Below are 19,706 nucleotides of genomic sequence, written 5' to 3' on the forward strand. Positions count from 1 at the left end.
CACCAGCGCAGGAACACGTCTTCAGCGTGGGGCGGGTGCGGCAACTAATCCAGCTAGATGCAGGCCTGCGCGAAGACCAGGCGGATGACGACGTGCAAATATAGTCGATGCCGATGTAGAAGTAGAGGCACGAGAAGAGTCAACAGGCCATGGGCGACACAAACCAATCATAAATCGAAAAATAAAAAAAAAACGCCGATCAAAACAATCGATGCGAGAGAATAATCCGGGTCAAAGGACCAAAAAAGAAACACCGATCAAAACAAGAGAAAAATCCGGGTCAAACGACCTGAAAAAAGACTCTCTACGGCAGCCGATCAATACGATCGGCGGACGAATCCTAGGTATGGACGGCGCAGCCCTCGGTGGCGATCATGGAGATCAACCGCCCCAGGGGCTGCGCGGTGCTGAAGCGGCGGCGGCTGGGGTTTGGATCGAGATTAGGCTGATACCATATTAGAAGGGAGAGAGAGGGATTGATGAAATAGTTTATTGTATTGCTTGAGCCCCGTAGACATATATATATATATATAGGAGTACATGATCATCTTAAAGTACAAGGCAAGGTAGAATAAATTCTATGCTATCCTACGTTTTCTACATAATCATTATACTCAACAGTTTCCTTCCTTGTTATTAAAATACATTGCTAGTCCTTTTCATCAGTTCGGATTTTTGGAGAAACTTGGCTAGCACATCCTAAAAGATATGCAAGTATTGTGTATTGATGAAAAATTAATTGTTAGATGCTGTCTATTTACACTCATTGGACATATTGACCCTGTCCCACTGTCGTGAACGTATCCTATCCGAATGATACAAATTTTCTCCGTAAGCAATGCTCCATGTAAGAATTGCAATGCATGAGACTTACTCGTACACAGGATACATGTGTGACAAGAGACAAGAAGCAGAGGTGATACTGTATACAGATGATTAGAGCATACAACAGCCTAGACGAAAGCACCGCGGTGTGCTGATTACAAGCGCAGATGCTGACAACTAATCACTCGATGCATCAGTCCTAAGAGAAAGGAACTACGTACTGCTCTACTACCCCAACAAGAAAGCTCAAAAGTACAGCACCATGAGGAGAGGAGCGACCAGCGGCACCGCGCTGGCCTGAAGCAGGGTGCCCATCCCCATGTCCTGTGAAAGCGCGGAACCAAAAGAAGTCAGAGCAAGGTGAACAAAGCTCAATCGATGCGGAGGCACGGGGAAAGCAAGCTTGAGCAAAGCTACGAGCTAAAGAAATCGAGAGCTTCAGGCATTAGTGGTGGCTGATTGGCAGTGGCGGTTACTCCTACCTGCCGTTGTTCTTGTCCAGGGGTGGGCATGGGCAGGACGGTGGCGGAGTCGGTGACGCCGGCGGGGAGCGGCACCGCGGGGTTGCTGCTGATGAAGGCGGTGCTCGCCCCGTCGCCCGACGCGGCAGGCGCGGGCGAGCCCGCATTGCCGTTGGCCGGCGCCCCAGGGCTCAGCCTGTCAGACGGCAGCTTCGGCATGTAGTCCTCCGAGCCGGGCACCGGCGTCGGCGTCGGCGTTGGCGTGGGCGCAGGCGCGGGCGCGGCGACAGCGACAGCGGTCGGTGCCGGCAGCGGGGAGTAATCTGGCACCGACGGCACCACGACGGCCATGGGGACCTTCTCGTCGCCGTAGCCCTCGCCGAGCAGCTAGTTAATCGAACCACAAGAAGCAAGAAAATGTTAGAGCACGGAAACCGCCACCACCGACGAACACTACCAGTAGGCACTAGCAAAGCACTTGGAGCGAAGCCGTGAGCTCACCCGAGAAATGTACGCCCCGGCGCCGCGCGTGCCGTCGAGGAGCGCCTGCGACGGCTGCGCGAAGAAGGAGCAGAGCAGCAGAGCGGACGCAAGGGACGCGCGCTGCATCTTGCCCGTCGGCGTCGGCGGCGAGGCTCCCGTCTCTGTCTTCTCGCTTCCTATGCTGTCTGCTCGGAGGGTCCGGTCTGGTTTGGGTTTGGCTCGAGGCCGTGTGCGGTGCGGCCATGACCTTGTAAGACGTGCGTGGTCCTTGGGTGGGGTGCAACGGTCACTGCTCTCCCTAGCCTGCAGGTCAGTGCGGGGCGGTGCACGGTGAAAAGCGATGCAAAACTGCCAAAGGAAACACAACAGGGGTGGTGGTGGTAGTCTGCTACTCCTGGTACGGGCTAGCAGCTAGTCGTGGTCGAAAGGCTGCGGTAAAGCGGCCACCTTTGGGGACTTTGGGTTGGGCGTGCGTGGTGACGGCGAGGCCACAAAGGACGTGCGGTCGGCCGCCGGTGATTACCAGCAGATTGCTCGCGCTAGGACGTGCATTCTTCCTCTGTGTGTCAGTGTGTGTGTGGGTCGGGAGACTCATCGCGAGCAGCACGATGGAATGGAGGAACGCGGTGTTGGTTCCGGGCGCGGAGTCCTGTCGAGCTTTTGGGCGGAGGCCGAGGTGCTTTTGGGCCCGGTAATGGCAGCATCAAAGGCCGGCGCGGTTGCCGGTGCACGTGAGTTCCAATACTGCGCTGCGCGGTCCAAGCTTTGGAGTTGCTCGATCCATGCGGTCAAATCTCAGCCCGGCCGTTTCCTGGCTCCTCACTGTACACTTGTACAGAATACAGGGCTCCTCGGCTTACAAATAATTCAAGTGAGACTTGATATTTTCCCTCTTTCGATCAAATAGGTAGAGTACCAGGACGCGGATTAAATGAGCTCGACCTCATATGTGCTCAGGTGAACAGTAAAATTCTAAAGAATTGAGATTTTTTTAGAATTTTTCCATGGCAAAAATTGATAAATGTATAATTTGTTTGTAAAATTTCATCATAGAATGATAGAAAAAAACATTTGTGAAAGTCGTGGCAAAACAGAAAACAAAGTCAGCACTCCAAAAAATAACTTTACTCCACGAATGTGATTTCATGATGAAAACGAGTATTGAAAACACTTGTCAAAGTTTATCATCAATTTTTTTTTTAATGTCTCTTTTTTTGATTGTACTGTTCACTCGAGATCCTATGAGTGGAAGAGAGACTCCGAGTAGCCTCCATGACGCGTTGCGTACTGAGTCACAACATATAAAGTCAGACTCGTTATATTGATATTAACAGCCTTTATACCGAAAATGCATAGGAGCTCTCGGGTGCTACGCCCCTTATATTCAAAAATAATTTAGTAATTCAAAAAAAGTCAAAAAATCCCGGAACTTTTTATGGAATCAAACATGACCAGGCTCATATAAAAATATTTAAATAGGAAATGACTTATATTGTATCCGTGGTCAAAGATTTCCCAAAAAATGCTAGATACAAGTACTATTCATGCTATATTGTCGTCATAAATTTGGTTTTTTTGCCCTGAAGTCAACGAGAATTATTCCTTGGCCAAACATTTTATATGAGTACAATACCTAGTCATATTTGGTTCAAAAATATATCCAAAATTTGTTTTTGGCATTTTTTGAATTATTAAATTATTTTTAAATATAGAGGGGTGGAGCATCCAAGTGCTCCTAATCCGCTTCCCCTTTATACTATCTTTTTTTCATCAACTCAATAGTCAAATCAACTGCAACCATCGAACACAACTACTCTACTGAAAAAACTACTCTACTGAAAATGAGGATGGAGTCCTAGTACATGGGAGGCCATTTTGGAAGCAACAAACATACATGAACGGATGCTTTACAGAACTTTACATATCTTTCCAACCAACTAATCTCCCCCCTTCCCCTGGAATTTTAGTGAGGTGGGGCACACCTCGTCCCCACTTCCAATCCTAAGCTTCACGTTATGTTGTGTTGTCCGTTGTTCTTGTAACAAATCCTCTTGTCTGTCTAGCATTTCTTTTTTGAAAGATGTCTACTAACCAACATTTAAAAATCACATTTATGATGATACGTGTTTGTCGTAATATATCACATTTTCTATCATTTAAGTACATTCATGATGATTATATGACATAATCAAGATAATCATATGTGTGTTGTCGCAAATGTGTTTCATAACAACAATATTTTTTTCCTCATATAAGTGTGGACTTCCATGACACAAAATGGTGTGCCATCAAAGTGTTTCGTCAGGGGTAACCTGAAGGAAATATGCCCTAGAGGCAATAATAAAGTTATTATTTATTTCCTTATATCATGATAAATGTTTATTATTCATGTTAGAATTGTATTAACCGGAAACATGATACATGTGTGAATACATAGACAAACAGAGTGTCACTAGTATGCCTCTACTTGACTAGCTCGTTGATCAAAGATGGTTATGTTTTCTAGCCATAGACAAAGAGTTGTCATTTGATTAACGGGATCACATCATTAGGAGAATAATGTGATTGACTTGACCCATTCCGTTAGCTTAGCACTTGATCGTTTAGTTTGTTGATATTGCTTTCTTCATGACTTATACATGTTCCTATGACTATGAGATTATGCAACTCCCGTTTACCGGAGGAACACTTTGTGTGCTACCAAACCTCACAACGTAACTGGGTGATTATAAAGGTGCTCTACAGGTGTCTCCGAAGGTACTTGTTGGGTTGACGTATTTCGAGATTAGGATTTGTCACTCCGATTGTCGGAGAGGTATCTCTGGGCCCACTCGGCAATACACATCACTATAAGCCTTGTAAGCATTGCAACTAATGAGTTAGTTGCGGGATGATGTATTACGGAACGAGTAAAGAGACTTGCCGGTAACGAGATTGAACTAGGTATTGAGATACCGACGATCGAATCTCGGGAAAGTAACATACCGATGACAAAGGGAACAACGTATGTTGTTATGCGGTCTGACCGATAAAGATCTTCGTAGAATATGTAGGAGCCAATATGGGCATCTAGGTCCCGCTATTGGTTATTGACCAGAGAGGTGTCTCGGTCATGTCTACATAGTTCTCAAACCCGTAGGGTCCGAACGCTTAACGTCCGTGGACGATATAGTACTATATGAGTTATGTATGTTGGCGACCGAATGTTGTTCGGAGTCCGGGATGAGATCACGGACATGACGAGGAACTCCGGAATGGTCCGGAGATAAAGTTTGATATATGGGATAATAGTGTTTGGTCACCGGAAGGGTTCCGGAATTCACCGGAAGGGGTTCCGGATGTTTCCCGAAATGTTTGGGTACGAGGACACTTTATTTGGGCCAAAGGGGAAAGCCCACAAGGTTTTTGGAAAGCGAAAAAGGAAGTTTTGTGGAGTCCAGGGGCCAGACGCCAGGGTCCCTGGCGTCTGGGTCCAGACGCCGGGAACCCTGGCATCTGGCCCTGGAGTCCGAGAAGGACTCTTGCCTTTCGGGTGAAACCGACTTTGTGGAGGCTTTTACTCCAAGTTTCGACACCAAGGCTTAACATATAAATAGAGGGGTAGGGCTAGCACCCAAGACACATCAAGAAACACCAAGTCGTGTGCCGGCAACCCCGTCCCCTCTAGTTTGTCCTCCGTCATAGTTTTCGTAGTGCTTAGGCGAAGCCCTGTGGAGATTGTTCTTCACCAACACCGTCACCACGCCATCGTGCTGCCGGAACTCATCTACTACTTCGCCCCTCTTGCTGGATCGAGAAGTCGAGGACGTCACCGTGCCGAACGTGTGCAGAACTCGAAGGTGCCGTGCTTTCGGTACTTAGATCGGTCGGATTGTGAAGACGTACGACTACATCAACCGCGTTGATATAACACTTCCGCGAACGGTCTACAAGGGTATGTAGACAACACTCTCCCCTCTCGTTGCTATGCATCACCATGATCCTGCGTGTGCATAGGATTTTTTTTAAATTACTACGTTCCCCAACATTGGCATCCGAGCCAGGTTTTATGCGTAGATGTCATATGCACGAGTAGAACACAAGTGAGTTGTGGGCGATATAAGTCATACTGCTTACCAGCATGTCATACTTTGGTTCGGCGGTATTGTTGGATGAAGTGGCCCGGACCGACATTACGCGTACGCTTACGCGAGACTGGTTCTACTGACGTGCTTTGCACACAGGTGGCTGGCGGGTGTCAGTTTCTCCAATTTTAGTTGAACCGAGTGTGACTACGCCCGGTCCTTGCGAAGGTTAAAACAACACCAACTTGATAAACTATCGTTGTGGTTTTGATGCGTAGGTAAGAACGGTTCTTGCGAAGCCCGTAGCAGCCACGTAAAATTTGCAACAACAAAGTAGAGGACGTCTAACTTGTTTTTGCAGGGCATGTTGTGATGTGATATGGTCAAGACATGATGCTAAATTTTATTGTATGAGATGATCATGTTTTGTAACCGAGTTATCGACAACTAGCAGGAGATGGAGATCACAAGCACAAGATGATGATGGCCATATCATATCACTTATATTGATTGCATGTGATGTTTATCTTTTATGCATCTTATCTTACTTTGATTGACGGTAGCATTATAAGATGATCCCTCACTAAATTATCAAAGTATAAGTGTTCTCCCTGAGTATGCACCGTTGCGAAAGTTCTTCGTACTGAGACATCACGTGATGATCGGGTGTGATAGGCTCTACGTTCAAATACAACGGGTGCAAAACAGTTGCACACGCAGAATACTCAGGTTAAACTTGACGAGCCTAGCATATAACAGATATGGCCTCGAAACACGGAGACCGAAAGGTCGAGCGTGAATCATATAGTAGATATGATCAACATAGTGATGTTCACTGTTGATACTACTCCATCTCACGTGATGATCGGATATGGTTTAGTTGATATGGATCACGTGATCACTTAGAGGATTAGATGGATGTCTATCTAAGTGGGAGTTCTTAAGTAATATGATTAATTGAACTTAAATTTATCATGAACTTAGTCCTGGTAGTATTAGCATATCTATGTTGTAGATCAATAGCTCGCGTTTAGCTCCCCTGTTTTATATTTGATATGTTCCTAGAGAAAACTAAGTTGAAAGATGTTAGTACCAATGATGCAGATTGGATCCGTGATCTGAGGTTTATCCTCATTGCTGCACAGAAGAATTATGTCCTTGATGCACCGCTAGGTGACAAACCTATTGCAGGAGCAGATGCAGATGTTATGAACGTTTGGCTAGCTCAATATGATGACTACTTGATAGTTTAGTGCACCTTGCTTAAACGGTTTAGAATCGGGACTTCAAAGACGTTTTGAACGTCATGGACCATATGAGATGTTCCAGGAGTTGAAGTAAATATTTCAAGCAAATACCCGAGTTGAGAGATATGAAGTCTCCAACAAGTTCTATAGCTAAAAGATGGAGGAGAATAGCTCAAGCAGTGAGCATGTGCTCAGATTGTCTGGGTACTACAATTGCTTGAATCAAGTGGGAGTTAATCTTCCAGATAAAATAGTGATTGACAGAATTCTCTAGTCACCATCATCAAGTTAGTAGAACTTCGTGATGAACTATAATATGCAAGGGATAACGGAAACAATTCCAAACTCTTCGTGATGCTGAAATTAACGAAGGTAGAAATCAAGAAAAGCATCAAGTGTTGATGGTAAACAAAACCACTAGTTTCAAGTAAAGGGACAAAGGGAAGAAAGGGGAACTTCAAGAAGAACGGCAAGCAAGTTGCCGCTCAAGTGAAAAAACCCAAGTTTGAACCTAAACCTGAAACTGAGTGCTTCTTCTGCAAAGGGACTGGTCACTGGAAGCGGAACTACCGCAAGTAATTGGCGGATAAGAAGGATGGCAAAGTGAACATAGGTATATTTGATATACATGTTATTGAGGTGTACTTTACTAGTGTTTATAGCAACCCCTCAGTATTTGATACTAGTTCAGCTGCTAAGAATAGCAACTCGAAACGGGAGTTGCAGAATGAACAGAGACTAGTTAAGGGTGAAGTGACGATGTGTATTGGAAATGGTTCCAAGATTGATATGATCATCATCGCACACTCCCTATACTTTTGGGATTAGTGTTAAACCTAAAATAAATGTTATTTAGTGTTTGTGTTGAGCATGAATACAATTGGATCATGTTTATTGCAATACGGTTATTAATGTAAGTTAGAGAGTAATTGTTGTTTTGTTTACATGAATAAAACCTTCTATGGTCATACACCCAATGAAAATGGTTTGTTGGATCTCGATCGTGGTGATACACATTTTCATAATATTGAAGCCAAAAGATGCAAAGTTAATAATGATAGTGCAACTTATTTGTGGCACTGCCGTTTAGGTCATATTGGTTTAAAGTGCATGAAGAAAATCCATGTTGATGGGCTTTTGAAAATCACTTGATTATGAATCATTTGATGCTTGCGAACCACGCCTCATAGGCAAGATGACTAAGACCACGTTCTCCGGAACAATGGAGCGAGCAACAGATTTGTTGGAAATCATACATACTGATGTATGTGGTCCGATGAATATTGAGGCTCGCGGCAGGTATCATTATTTTCTGATCTTCACAGATGATTTGAGCAGATATGAGTATATCTACTTGATGAAACACAAGTCTGATATATTTGAAAAGTTCAAAGAATTTCAGAGTGAAGTGGAGAATCATCGTAACAAAATAAAAGTTTCTACGATATGATCGCAGAAGTAAAATATTTGAGTTACGAGTTTGGCCTTCAGTTAAAACAATGTGAAATAGTTTCACTACTCACGCCACCTGGAACACCACAGTGTAATGGTGTGTCCGAACGTCGTAACCGTACTTTATTAGATATGGTGCGATCTATGATGTCTCTTACCGATTTACCACTATCGTTTTGGGGTTATGCATTAGAGACAGCTACATTCACGTTAAATAGGGCACCATCTAAATTCATTGAGACGACACCGTATGAACTATGGTTTGGCAAGAAACCTAAGCTGTCGTTTCTGAAAGTTTGAGGTTGCAATGCTTATGTGAAAAAGTTTCAACCTGATAAGCTCAAACCCAAATCGGAGAAGTGCGTCTTTATAGGATACCCAAAAGAAAATGTTGGGTACACCTTCTATCACAGATTCGAAGGCAAGTTATTCATTGCTGAGAATGGATCCTTTCTAGAGAAGGAGTTTCTCTCGAAAGAAGTGAGTGGGAGGAAAGTAGAACTTGGTGAGGTAACTGTACCTGCTCCCTTATTGGAAAGTAGTTCATCATGGAAATCTGTTTCTGTGACTCCTACACCAATTAGTGAGGAAGCTAATGATGATGATCATGTAACTTCAGATCAAGTTACTACCGAACCTCGTAGGTCAACCAGAGTGAGATCCGCACCAGAGTGGTACGGTAATCCTGTTCTGGAGGTCATGTTAATTGACCATGACGAACCTACGAACTATGAGGAAGCGATGATGAGCCCAGATTCCGCGAAATGGCTTGAGGCCATGAAATCTGAGATGAGATCCATGTATGAGAACAAAGTATGGACTTTGATTGACTTGCCCAATGATCGGCGAGCCATTGAGATTAAATGGATCTTCAATAGGAAGACGGACGCTGATAGTAGTGTTACTATCTACAAAGCTAGAATTGTCGCAAAAGGTTTTCGACAAGTTCAAGGTATTGACTACGATGAGAGTTTCTCACTCGTATCTATGCTTAAGTCTGTCCAAATCATGTTAGCAATTGCCGCATTTTATGAAATCTGGCAAATGGATAAACAAAACTGCATTCCTTAATGGATTTATTAAAGAAGAGTTGTATATGATGCAACCAGAAGGTTTTGTCAATCCTAAAGGTGCTAACAAAATATGCAAGCTCCAGCGATCCATCTATGGACTGGTGCAAGCATCTCGGGGTTGGAATATACGCTTTGATAAGTTGATCAAAGAATATAGTTTTATACAGACTTGCGGTGAAGCCTGTATTTACAAGAAAGTGAGTGGGAGCACTACATCATTTCTGATAAGTATATGTGAATGACATATTGTTGATCGGAGATAATGTAGAATTATTCTGCAAAGCATAAAGGAGTGTTTGAAAGGAGTTTTTCAAAGAAAGACCTCGGTGAAGCTGCTTACATATTGAGCATCAAGATCTATAGAGATAGATCAAGACGCTTGATAAGTTTTTCACTGAGTACATACCTTGACAAGATTTTGAAGTAGTTCAAAATGGAACAGTCAAAGAAAGAGTTCTTGCCTGTGTTACAAGGTGTGAAACTGAGTAAGACTCAAAGCCCGACCACGGCAGAAGATAGAAAGAGAATGAAAGTCATTCCCTATGCCTTGGCCATAGATTCTATAAAATATGCCATGCTGTGTACCAGATCTATTGTATATCCTACACTGTTTTTGGCAAGGGAGTGCAATAGTGATCTAGGAGTAGATCACTGGACAGTGGTCAAAATTATCCTTAGTAAAATAAGGATATGTTTCTTGATTATGGAAGTGACAAAAAGGTTCGTCGTAAAAGGTTACGTCGATGCAAATTTTGACACTAATCCAGATGACTCTAAGTCTCAATCTGGATACATTTTGAAAGTGGGAGCAATTAGCTAGAGTAGCTCCGTGCAGAGCATTGTTGACATAGAAATTTGTAAAATACATACGGATCTAAATGTGCCAGACCTGTAGACTAAACTTCTCTCACAAGCAAAACATGATCACACCTTACTACTCTTTGGGTGTTAATCACATAGCGATGTGAACTAGATTGTTGACTCTAGTAAACCCTTTGGGTGTTGGTCACATGACGATGTGAACTATGGGTGTTAATCACATGGTGATGTGAACTATTGGTGTTAAATCACATGGAGATGTGAACTAGATTATTGACTCTAGTGCAAGTGGGAGACTGAAGGAAATATTCCCTAGAGGCAATAATAAAGTTATTATTTATTTCCTTATATCATGATAAATGTTTATTATTCATGCTAGAATTGTATTAACCGGAAACACGATACATATGTGAATACATAGACAAATAGAGTGTCACTAGTATGCCTCTACTTGACTAGCTCGTTGATCAAAGATGGTTATGTTTCCTAGCCATAGACAAAGAGTTGTCATTTGATTAACGGGATCACATCATTAGGAGAATGATGTGATTGACTGGACCCATTCCGTTAGCTTAGCACTTGATCATTTAGTTTGTTGCTATTGCTTTCTTCATGACTTATACATGTTCCTATGACTATGAGATTATGCAACTCCCGTTTACCGGAGGAATACTTTGTGTGCTACCAAACGTCACAACGTAACTGGGTGATTATAAAGGTGCTCTACAAGTGTATCCGAAGGTACTTGTTGGGTTGGCGTATTTCGAGATTAGGATTTGTCACTCCGATTGTCGGAGAGGTATCTCTGGGCCCACTCGGTAGTACACATCACTATAATCCTTGCAAGCATTGCAACTAATGAGTTAGTTGCGGGATGATGTATTACGGAACGAGTAAAGAGACTTGCCGGTAACGAGATTGAACTAGGTATTGAGATACCGACGATCGAATCTCGGGCAAGTAACATACCGATGACAAAGGGAACAACGTATGATGTTATGCGGTCTGACCGATAAAGATCTTCGTAGAATATGTAGGAGCCAATATGGGCATCCAGGTCCCGCTATTGGTTATTGACCAGAGAGGTGTCTCGGTCATGTCTACATAGTTCTCGAACCCGTAGGGTCCGCACGCTTAATGTTCGTTGACGATATAGTACTATATGAGTTATGTATGTTGGTGACCGAATGTTGTTCGGAGTTTAGGATGAGATCACGGACATGACGAGGAACTCCGGTATGGTCCGGAGATAAAGTTTGATATATGGGATAATATTGTTTGGTCACCGGAAGGGTTCCGGAATTCACCGGAAGGGATTCCGGATGTTTCCCGAAATGTTTGGGTACGAGAACACTTTATTAGGGCCAAAGGGGAAAACCCACAAGGTTTTTGGAAAGCGAAAAAGGAAGTTTTGCGGAGTCCAGGGGCCAGACGCTAGGGTCCCTGGCGTCTGGGTCCAGATGCCGGGAACCCTGGCGTCTGGCCCTAGAGTCCGAGAAGGACTCTTGCCTTTCGGGTGAAACCGACTTTGTGGAGGCTTTTACTCCAAGTTTCGACCCCAAGGCTCAACATATAAATAGAGGGGTAGGGCTAGCACCCAAGACACATCAATAAACATCAAGCCGTGTGCAGGCAACCCCGTCCCCTCTAGTTTTTCCTCCGTCATAGTTTTCGTAGTGCTTAGGCGAAGCCCTGTGGAGATTGTTCTTCACCAACACCATCACCACACCGTCGTGCTGCCGGAACTCATCTACTACTTTGCCCCTCTTGCTGGATCGAGAAAGCGAGAACGTCACCCAGCCGAACATGTGCAGAACTCGGAGGTGTCGTGTTTTCGGTACTTGGATCGGTCGGATCGTGAAGACGTACGACTACATCAACTGCGTTGATATAACGCTTCCGCGAACGGTCTACAAGGGTATGTAGACAACACTCTTCCCTCTCGTTGCTATGCATCACCATGATCCTGCGTGTGCGTAGGATTTTTTTTAAATTACTACGTTCGCCAACATAACCTCCATGTGGCAGCCACCACGACGGGTCACTGTTAGACTACCTACAATGGGAGTAACATAGATAGTACTCCCTCCGTTTCTTTTTACTCCGTATATAAGATTTGGTCAAAGTCAAACTACACAAAGTTTGACCAAATTTATATAAAAAAATATGAACATCTACAATACTAAAACTATATAATATGAAAATACATTTCATGGTGTATCTAATAATATTGATTTCATATTGTGAATGTTTATATTTTTTAATATAAAGTTAGTCAAACTCTACAAAGCTTGACTTTGATCAAATCTTTTATGCGGACTAAAAAGAAACGGAGGATGTAACATCACACATATCTAGGTTAAATAGATGATGTGACATGCAATAAATGAAGAAATAGATAAAAGTGGTAACATAACTAGTTACTACTACTAGTATGAGAACATCACACATATCAAGGCAAGATGTATCTATAGCCTAATAAATGAAGTGCTCCATGTTACAACACATATGTTATTCCCCACTATAGAGGTGACATGTTACTAGTCTATGTTACTATCCATTGTGACTAGTCTTAAGCTATTAGATGTGAGTTCCGGATCTGATACCCATTAAAAATGTGGCCAACTAATGATCCTCCACATGTTAGTTTCTTATTCGTCGATGGAGCCACACATCAGTACTTCATTGAAACAAGTGCCGCCGTCCAAATCACCTGTGCACATTAAATAATGACATGTGGCACATACCAATAGTGGACCATTTATTTTAAAATACTAGGCAAGGCAAATGTCTGGTTAAAGCCCACGGGTCTAAGGCAAAACTTAGCAGATCTGGCTCATAGAAGGCCCTTTCACGGCATGCTTGCATATAGCCCATCTATGACTCTAGTCCACACGACTCATTAGGACCTGTGTGAATTCTTCTTATTACTGGCACATGGGTCATTCAATATGACTCCATTCCGTTGATAATTTTGGCCCACGTGTAGCCCATGGTGCCTCTCGGTCTATTTCGGGCCGTACCTCCTTTCAGACAATTTACGGCCCATGTCGCCGCTCGAACCTTTTACGATCCGCAATGTATTTCGTCTTATTTATGGCATGTGGTATTTGTGGGCCCTTTGTGTCTTCTAGCTCATTTATGGCTCGTAGTATCTTGAGTCCCTTTTACGACCCCTGGTATAATTCGGCCCATTAACGGCTCGTCGTGCCTCTGGTTCATTTTCGGTTTGTGGTGTATTTTGGTCCATTAACGGTCTACGTTTCCTATAGGCCATTATCTTCCCTGGTGCCTTTCTGCCCATTTATGAGTTGTCGTGCTTATGGTTTCATTCATGACTCGTGGTGTATATCGGCATATTTACGGCTTGTTGTACATTTGAGACGGTTTTGTCCTGTGGTCTCTTTTAGCCCATTTACGACCTATTGTGCGTGTCGGTCGGTGTCGACATGTGGTCTTTGTCGACCCATTTACAATCCTTGTTTTGTTTCGGCCCAATTGTGACCCATGGAGCAACTTGGCCCATTCACGGTCTGTGGCATTTTTTGACCCGTTTGTGCCACTAGCTCAGGCCTGTTCGGCCCAATGTTGTGTTCGGGCCGATTGGTATATATCTCATACTAGCCTAGCTAACGAAATGAATTATCTTGAAAAGTCTCATTAATTATTACATAATCTTGAAAACGAATGGTTTCTACTTATTCTGTACACCTAAGAGATTGATCCCCATTATTTGATTTATTTTCACATACAAGTTATCCACCTTATCATGCATGCCCCACACATGCCACCTCCTTCACTACCTATTTTTTCTGCCTTCGCATGCCATCACATAGTCACTTTTTTTGGCCAGCAGCCCGCCCATGAATGAGTTGGCCCACGTTTCCATTTTTTCTAACACGGTACAGACGCAAATACTCATATACACACGCATATACTCACCTCTATGAACGCATACATGTACACCCTATTCCTATGAACACCTCCGAAATACTAAGCCGGCATATCATCTTAAAATTTACGAAGTCACCGTAGCCACCTCGTCGTCGACGGGAACGTCTCCTACCACTAAATGTGCATCGTCAGAAATCCTGAAATAATCTAAGAATAAATGCGAGTACCAGGACTTGAACCCTAATAGGCTGTAAATAGCACAGTCCCTCTAACCATCCAATCACAGATTGGTTCATAACCCACGTTTCCATTGATATGTGCATGAAAATGGCTTAGCATTGACTCACTCATCATTTTCTCCTCCGGCACATGACCCACGTTCTCCCAAGGTGCAGCCACAAATGCATTTGAAACTGACCGGGACAGACACCCATCCATTTCCATTGGTTGGTACATCCCTTGAGTTTCTTTTCTTAATGGCTTCCGTCATGCAAATACCCGGAAATCCCTTGAGTTTCTTTTCTTAAGAGCATCTTCAATAAACGGTTCAAATGTAAAAATACCTAACTTTTAGACCGTCTAGGATAAAAAATGCTGCTTCAACAGACAGTTCATATATAAAAAAATTGGACCATGACATCTTCGTAATGTAAATACAACACCTCGCGGTGCAAATTTATATCACAAGGTGCATCTGGTCCAAAATCAGCTGCCACCAGCGAACACCCAACCGCCAGCTCCTTTCCTTTCCCGCCCGTCCGCCCGCCCGCAACCCGCCCGGCCGCCGCCGCCTCCCACCATCCGGCGCCGCCATGGCCGAAGGCGACGACCCCGTCGCCTTCTCCGCCGCCGCCGCCGCAACCGGTGGGCTGACCCACGTGGCCGCAGCCACTGCCATCTCGCCCGCAACCGCTGCCATGCCGTCGCCCCCCGCCCGCCGGCCTGGATTCCCGCCACCCCGGCCGGTGGCCACCGCGCCGGCAACGAAGCCGGTGAATGGACGAGGCGGCGGAAAACGGCCGGCCAACCGCAGCCGCAACCCCGACCGACAGTTCTACGCGGTCGGTGAAGGTCTCCAAGGCGGCCGCGGCGGCTCAGGGCGACAACTCACAGCCGGTGCGGCCGGCGGCCTCCTCCAGCAGCCACACATCCATTCCTCAACCTCCCCCGCCGCCACCGTCGGCAATGGAGGAAGATGTGGCCACGCCGGCGGCCACCGCCTCCAACATGTTCGACGAAATGCCGCAAAGGTATAAATTTTCCGGTTGTGCTCTCGTATGTTGTTTCAAATTGTATGTGTTCTTGATTGTTTGTGCGTCCAATTGTAGTCTTGATGATGAAGCTTTCATGCACGCGACAAATGTGGCAAATGATGATTACATGTATGCGTCACAAGAATATGAAACCCAATATGATGATGACAATCTTGATGTGGACAATGAGGGCTTTATGGACACATCAACTCTTGATGCCAAGGCAAAGGCATATTTTGAACTTTGTCGCGATGAAATGCTCATGAGGCAAATGATGATGGGAGGAGACATGTGAGGTGCCATGGGAAGAGGCATGGGAGGAGGCATGGGAGGTGCCATGGGAGGAGGCATGGGAACGTCGACAAAGACGGTGGTGAAGATGATCGTACCACGGTTCACAACGCCGGTGGTGTTGATGACCCTCATGAGTAATATTCATGTGCATTTCAATTTCTAGGACGAAAAACTTTGATTGAGACGATGTTTTTTTTATAGAGGGATTTGATACTATGATGATGATGCACTTTTGATTGAAACTATGATGATGATGCACTTTATTTTCAAATCTTTGATGCTATTTCACTGCAAAACCGCGGCTGAACAGTGGCTGGCAGCAGCCGCGCGGCCGTTTTCAGATTTTTAAATCTTTGGTTTGGATTATCTATTGGAGTTGTTCTTATGGACCATTGATTTGGACCATTTGTTGTAGTTGAGCATTTTTCGAAACTCCAAAATGCACTTTTTGACGGTCCAAATTTTATATCTCCGGTTTTGAACCGCCAAAATTTGAACCACCTATTGGAGATGCTCTAATGGCTTCCACCATGCAAATACACGGAAATCTCTTGAGTTTCTTTTCTTAATGGCTTCCACCATACAAATCCACTTCCTTGTCGTTTCCACCTGCAAGGCTAGGCCAATGCTACCGACTGCATGTCCAAAAAAACTGAGGGTGTAGAGATGCTGTGTACTGCATCACTTCTTATTATTTGCGGGGAACTGCAACACATCTTCTTAACTCAAGCAGCTCACCATCATTGTAGCGACCAGACCTCAAACGGTCCGAGAGAAACTCAAACAGTCCGATCTCTGTGCTTCAGTGTCATCCCTGGATCAGTAATGCTGACACGCACAGTACTTGAAGGATTTATAGCAGAGTAGTAATCACACACTTATTACATTGAATGTCTCAAAAGAGAATTTATTACAATAAATATGGCTTAAGGCCATCTAATAATGATAACAGCGGAAGGCTTGGAAGATAAGTGAGTCCATCAACTCGAACGGCATCACCGTGTATAGAACCATGACCTAAAGGCACCTTACTCGTCGTCTGAAAAGTCTGCAACATGAACGTTGCAGCCCGAAAACGGGTCAGCACATGGAATATGCTGGCAATGTAACACATAGAGTAATGAAAGAATAAAGCTATACTACATGCATATATGGTTGGTGGAAAGCTCTATGGTTACAGTTTTTGCATAAAGCCAATTTTCCCTACTACAAAGAAATAAATTTTTATTTAACTATCATGGTGGTTGTTGAACATTGATAATATAGACATCCTCTCAATCCCAATTAAGCATTATCATTAAAATCCAACAATATTAATTAAAGTAACATGATGAGATTCATATGATAATCCAAGTACTTGATACTCAAGACATCCATAACCGGGGACACGGCTAACCATGATTAGTTTATACACTCTGCAGATGTTTGCGTACTTTTTCCCACAAGACTCGATCTCCTCCGTTGGGATTCTCGCACTACATGATGTTTGAGAAACGGATGACCGAGACATAGTCTTTTAGAAGCGCTAGCACCTTACGATCGGGTAGACAGTACCAACCTACATCCCCTACATCTGCTAGTCTACCACTGTAAGAGTTTGCACGACTTAGTCAACTATGCTAGAGCACATAGTAGCTTGTGGCTGCACACCGAAGTTTCTAGTATGAATAATCTCATGATCCCTTTGAGCCTGGGTGGCGGTCCATAAAGAAAAACAGGCAATCGCTGGAATACCCAGGTGCCTCAATCCACCCAGATGTGGGTTTAAGTTGCCACCTTAAATAAACCATTAATTTAACAATCTCACATCTGTCATGGATACACTCACCCAATCCACGTCTACTAGCATAGCATGGCATAACAGGCAAACGTAGAAGTAATTCCCAAGGGTTTGATAATAAAACAGGTAATATGTACTACCTCTTCTACTTCCCAAAACCCACATATTAATCAGATCCTAATCATGCAATTGTTTGAGGATTGATCTAATGCAATAAAAACTGGATAGTAAAGAGGTATGATCAAAGTATTACTTGCCTTGCTGATGATCCGCGAAACCTAGAGATTCAAAGTAGCAAGCAGCGCACTCCGGGTACTCTATCGCAAACAAACAAGTATACAATAAGTACTCATTTAATGCACGGGTAAAACTCAAATAAGAGATCTAACTAGAAAGTTCAACTTAAGAACTCCGGTTTGCAAAAAGAATCAAATCGAACGAAGCAACGAAAGTCAAACGGCGAAAGAAACAAACTTCATTTACTAATCTGGATCTAAGTCAAAACAGAAGCAAAATCTTGTTTGAGTAGGTTAAACGGTAAGAGGGTTTCGAGACGAAACTACAGGCGCTTGAATCGCCTGATTCCGATAAACGAGCGAAAAGTTATACTAGAACGAAAATTGGATCAGAAATCGCGATCAGAAATAACCGCGGAAAAATCCGAGAAAAAGAAAAACTGACGAATAGATTAACGAAGGAACGTTCGTTAACTGAAACTAAACGGCAAATTCGTCCGTTAAAATGAACGAACGGGCGAACGCTCGCTAAAAAAATAAACCGGAAAATAAAACCGATCTATTTCTAAAAAAACGAATATAGGGTTTTCTAAAAAAACTGGATCGGTTTCTTTAGAAAACCGGGGCGGCGGGGCGGCTACCTCGGCTCGGCTCAGGCGGGGTTCTGGTGCGGCGTGGGGTGGCAGGGCTGCGGCGGCGGCTGCTGCTGCTGCTGCTATCGGCGGCGGGGCGGGGCGGGTCGGGTGGCGGGGTGGGGCGGGCGGCGGAGGTATTTAAGAGGGGGAGGGGGGTGGCGGCTTGGGGGAGGGGGCAAGGCGGCGGCGGCGCGGAGGAGTCCGGGTCGGCGGCGGCGCGGCACGGCGCGGGGAAGGCGGCGGCAGCGCGGGCCGGCTGGCTAGGCTGGGCCTTCGGGCCAGTCGGGCGCGGAGATTTTTTTTAAATACTCCCGTCGAACTAAGAAAAAATCCTAGAAAAATAAATAAAAAACTAAAAATGCCAAAACAAATTTTCACCGTCTAAATAAAATATTTAGAACAAGATGAGCATTTTCTTGGCCCTAAAATGCAGTTTTGAAAAACGTGCAATTTTTCGTAAATTCAAATAAAATAGCAAAAACTTCAAAATAAATCTTATTTGATTTTTTATTAAATCCTCAATATTTATTTATTTTGAGAAAGTCATTTTATTTCCTCTCACTTATTTTTATTATAGAAATAATTGAAGATAAAATAAATAAAATCAATGATCCTATTTTCAAAATTTGAGAAAACTCAAATATGAAAATAACGAAATCCCCAACTCTCTCCGAGAGTCCTTGAGTTGCATAGAATTTCTAGGATCAAACCAAAAGCAAGAAAATATGATATGCATTGATGATCTAGTGTATAATATTTCAAATGAAAAATTTGGGATGTTACAGTTTGCTTCCTCAAGATGTCAACTTCATCTTGAACTACCACTTTTCGCCGATAGTTCAACCAATGAAACATCAACACTTGACAAATCATGATGCATGATTGGGTCGGTGCCACCGCTCTGTGATGAACCTACATTCATAGGGACCTCAAATTTGATCTAGGGTAACATGTTGTTCCATTAAAGTTTCGATTGGATCCGAAAAAGTTGAAGTTAGTAAAACATGACAACATGAAGTTACAAAAGCAAATCAGTTAAACAAATAAGATGTTAAAGAGTTTCGATTGGATCTTAAAAAAGAAGCTAGTAACATGATTAGACAACAAGCTACAACAACAAACGATTTAGACAAACAAGTATTTCAAAAGGTACATGTTGTGCCATTGGAGTTTCAATTGGATCTGAAAAC

The 19,706-nt window shown here is 43.8% G+C and overlaps 1 protein-coding gene across 1 annotated transcript; it reads right to left on the reverse strand.

Moving 5' to 3' along the window:
- Positions 1-823: 823 nt before the first annotated feature.
- Positions 824-2,008, reverse strand: LOC125541716 (cyclin-dependent kinase inhibitor 1C-like). The gene is made up of 3 exons (XM_048705060.1): positions 1,788-2,008; positions 1,308-1,673; positions 824-1,149 (listed from the first exon to the last, which is right to left on the reverse strand). Exons 1-3 carry the CDS (start codon positions 1,893-1,895, stop codon positions 1,072-1,074), a joined length of 552 nt encoding a protein of 183 aa, XP_048561017.1. The 5' UTR covers positions 1,896-2,008; the 3' UTR covers positions 824-1,071.
- Between the last annotated feature and the right edge of the window lie 17,698 nt (positions 2,009-19,706).

The sequence above is a fragment of the Triticum urartu genome, chromosome 2 (genome assembly GCF_003073215.2).
Source record: "Triticum urartu cultivar G1812 chromosome 2, Tu2.1, whole genome shotgun sequence".
Classification (NCBI taxonomy): domain Eukaryota; kingdom Viridiplantae; phylum Streptophyta; class Magnoliopsida; order Poales; family Poaceae; genus Triticum; species Triticum urartu.

Coding starts and splice junctions, on each gene's coding strand:
- LOC125541716 (XM_048705060.1), bottom strand. CDS start 1,895: ATGCAGCGCGCGTCCCTTGCGTCCGCTCTGCTGCTCTGCTCCTTCTTC. Junction 1,674..1,787: donor CCGGGGCGTACATTTCTCGG/GTGAGCTCACGG, acceptor TCGATTAACTAG/CTGCTCGGCGAGGGCTACGG. Junction 1,150..1,307: donor CTGGACAAGAACAACGGCAG/GTAGGAGTAACC, acceptor GCGCTTTCACAG/GACATGGGGATGGGCACCCT.